A 1,236-nucleotide genomic window follows, 5' to 3' on the forward strand; every position below is an offset into this window, starting at 1 on the left:
GGGCCCCCATTCTAAGCAGGCGGGTATTCATATTGTTCTTAGACACGAAGGGCCCGGCGAGCCTGAGATGTTACCATGGAATGTCTGCCCTCTGAGCCTAGATGTTGATCACCTCATCCAGCGGACAAGACAGAGTGTAAGAGTGGCTTTTGTGCCTTTGACCGAGAGACTCTGAGCCTTGGCTTCTCCAGCTTCATTCATCTTTTCAGCAGAGAGAAAAACTGCTCAGAGGCCCCGGATGCTGCAGCCTCCATGCCTCTCCCCCGCACCTGGACCAGCGCTCGCACTCGCGGGAGCGAGGCCAGTGGGAGCGGGAGCATTTCCCTGCGCCCCGTCACCGGGAGCTTCCTCTCCCAGGGCTGCAGGGAGGCGGGAGGGGACGGCTCTGCGCGGCGCCATCTCCAGGCTCCTGGCCTCCCTGGGAAGGGCCCCAGGGCTGACTATCTGCAACGGGGGAGGGGGTGGGCGGGGGGACGCCCCCGAGCTCGCACCCCTGGTTCGCGACGCCACGGTGGGATGTCGCCCCCTGACAACTGTGACGACGGGCAGCCCGGGGATTGCGCCCGGTTCCTGGGTGGCCTGTGCCGCGCACTCACCTGCGCTCATGCTGGTTCCTCGCGCTCATCGCCGGCCCCGGCACTGCGGCCCGTGGCCTGGGCCTGGGCGTCGCGATGCCCCGCGGCGGGGGTGCGAGGCGGAGGGCGGGAGTGCGGCGGGCGGCCTGGGCGCTAGCAGCTGTCGGCGCCTGGGAAGGTGCCGCAGTCGTGTTCTGAAGTCCCGCCCCACCCACTGCGGTCGAACGTGGTCCGTCGCGCCGCAGGGGCTGTTGGGACTTGTAGTCCGAGACGCCTCCAACGCAGGCGCAGAGATAGAGACGCCTCAGCCCTCAGACACACACTCACAGAGAAAATCAGATAGGAAAACCCTGAGACACACGAACATACGGACACACAAACACAAGTACACGACAACCCTCACACCAATTCACAAACAGAAGAGATGTGACATTTAAGAGATAAAGACACAATAACCCTTAGACACACACATAGACTCCCAAGACACACACACACAACACAGATTCACACTGGTGACACTGACATCCACAGTGGTGTGACACTAAGAAATCCTATATAATAAAAGGCTAATATGCAAATAGACCGGACAGTGGAACAACCGGTTGCTATGATGTGCGCTGACCACCAGGGGGCGTGTGCAGAACATGGTGGAGCGTGATGG

General features: G+C 61.2%; 1 protein-coding gene across 4 annotated transcripts in view; it reads right to left on the bottom strand.

The window, feature by feature from the left end:
• The window catches only part of ATP13A2 (ATPase 13A2), a 17,389-nt gene extending 16,621 nt beyond the window's left edge, over positions 1-768 (bottom strand). For 3 of the 4 annotated variants that reach the window (XM_006107314.3, XM_006107316.3, XM_006107313.3), the window contains exon 1: positions 597-767. In XM_006107314.3, coding sequence (XP_006107376.1) covers positions 597-606 — 10 coding nt within the window. In that variant the 5' untranslated portion in view covers positions 607-767. Of the gene's footprint in view, positions 1-596 lie in introns of all 4 variants that reach the window. The other variant, XM_023748053.1, reaches the window with a different exon arrangement.
• Between the last annotated feature and the right edge of the window lie 468 nt (positions 769-1,236).

This window comes from Myotis lucifugus, unplaced genomic scaffold, assembly GCF_000147115.1.
Source record: "Myotis lucifugus unplaced genomic scaffold, Myoluc2.0 scaffold_1099, whole genome shotgun sequence".
Taxonomy (NCBI): Eukaryota; Metazoa; Chordata; class Mammalia; order Chiroptera; family Vespertilionidae; genus Myotis; species Myotis lucifugus.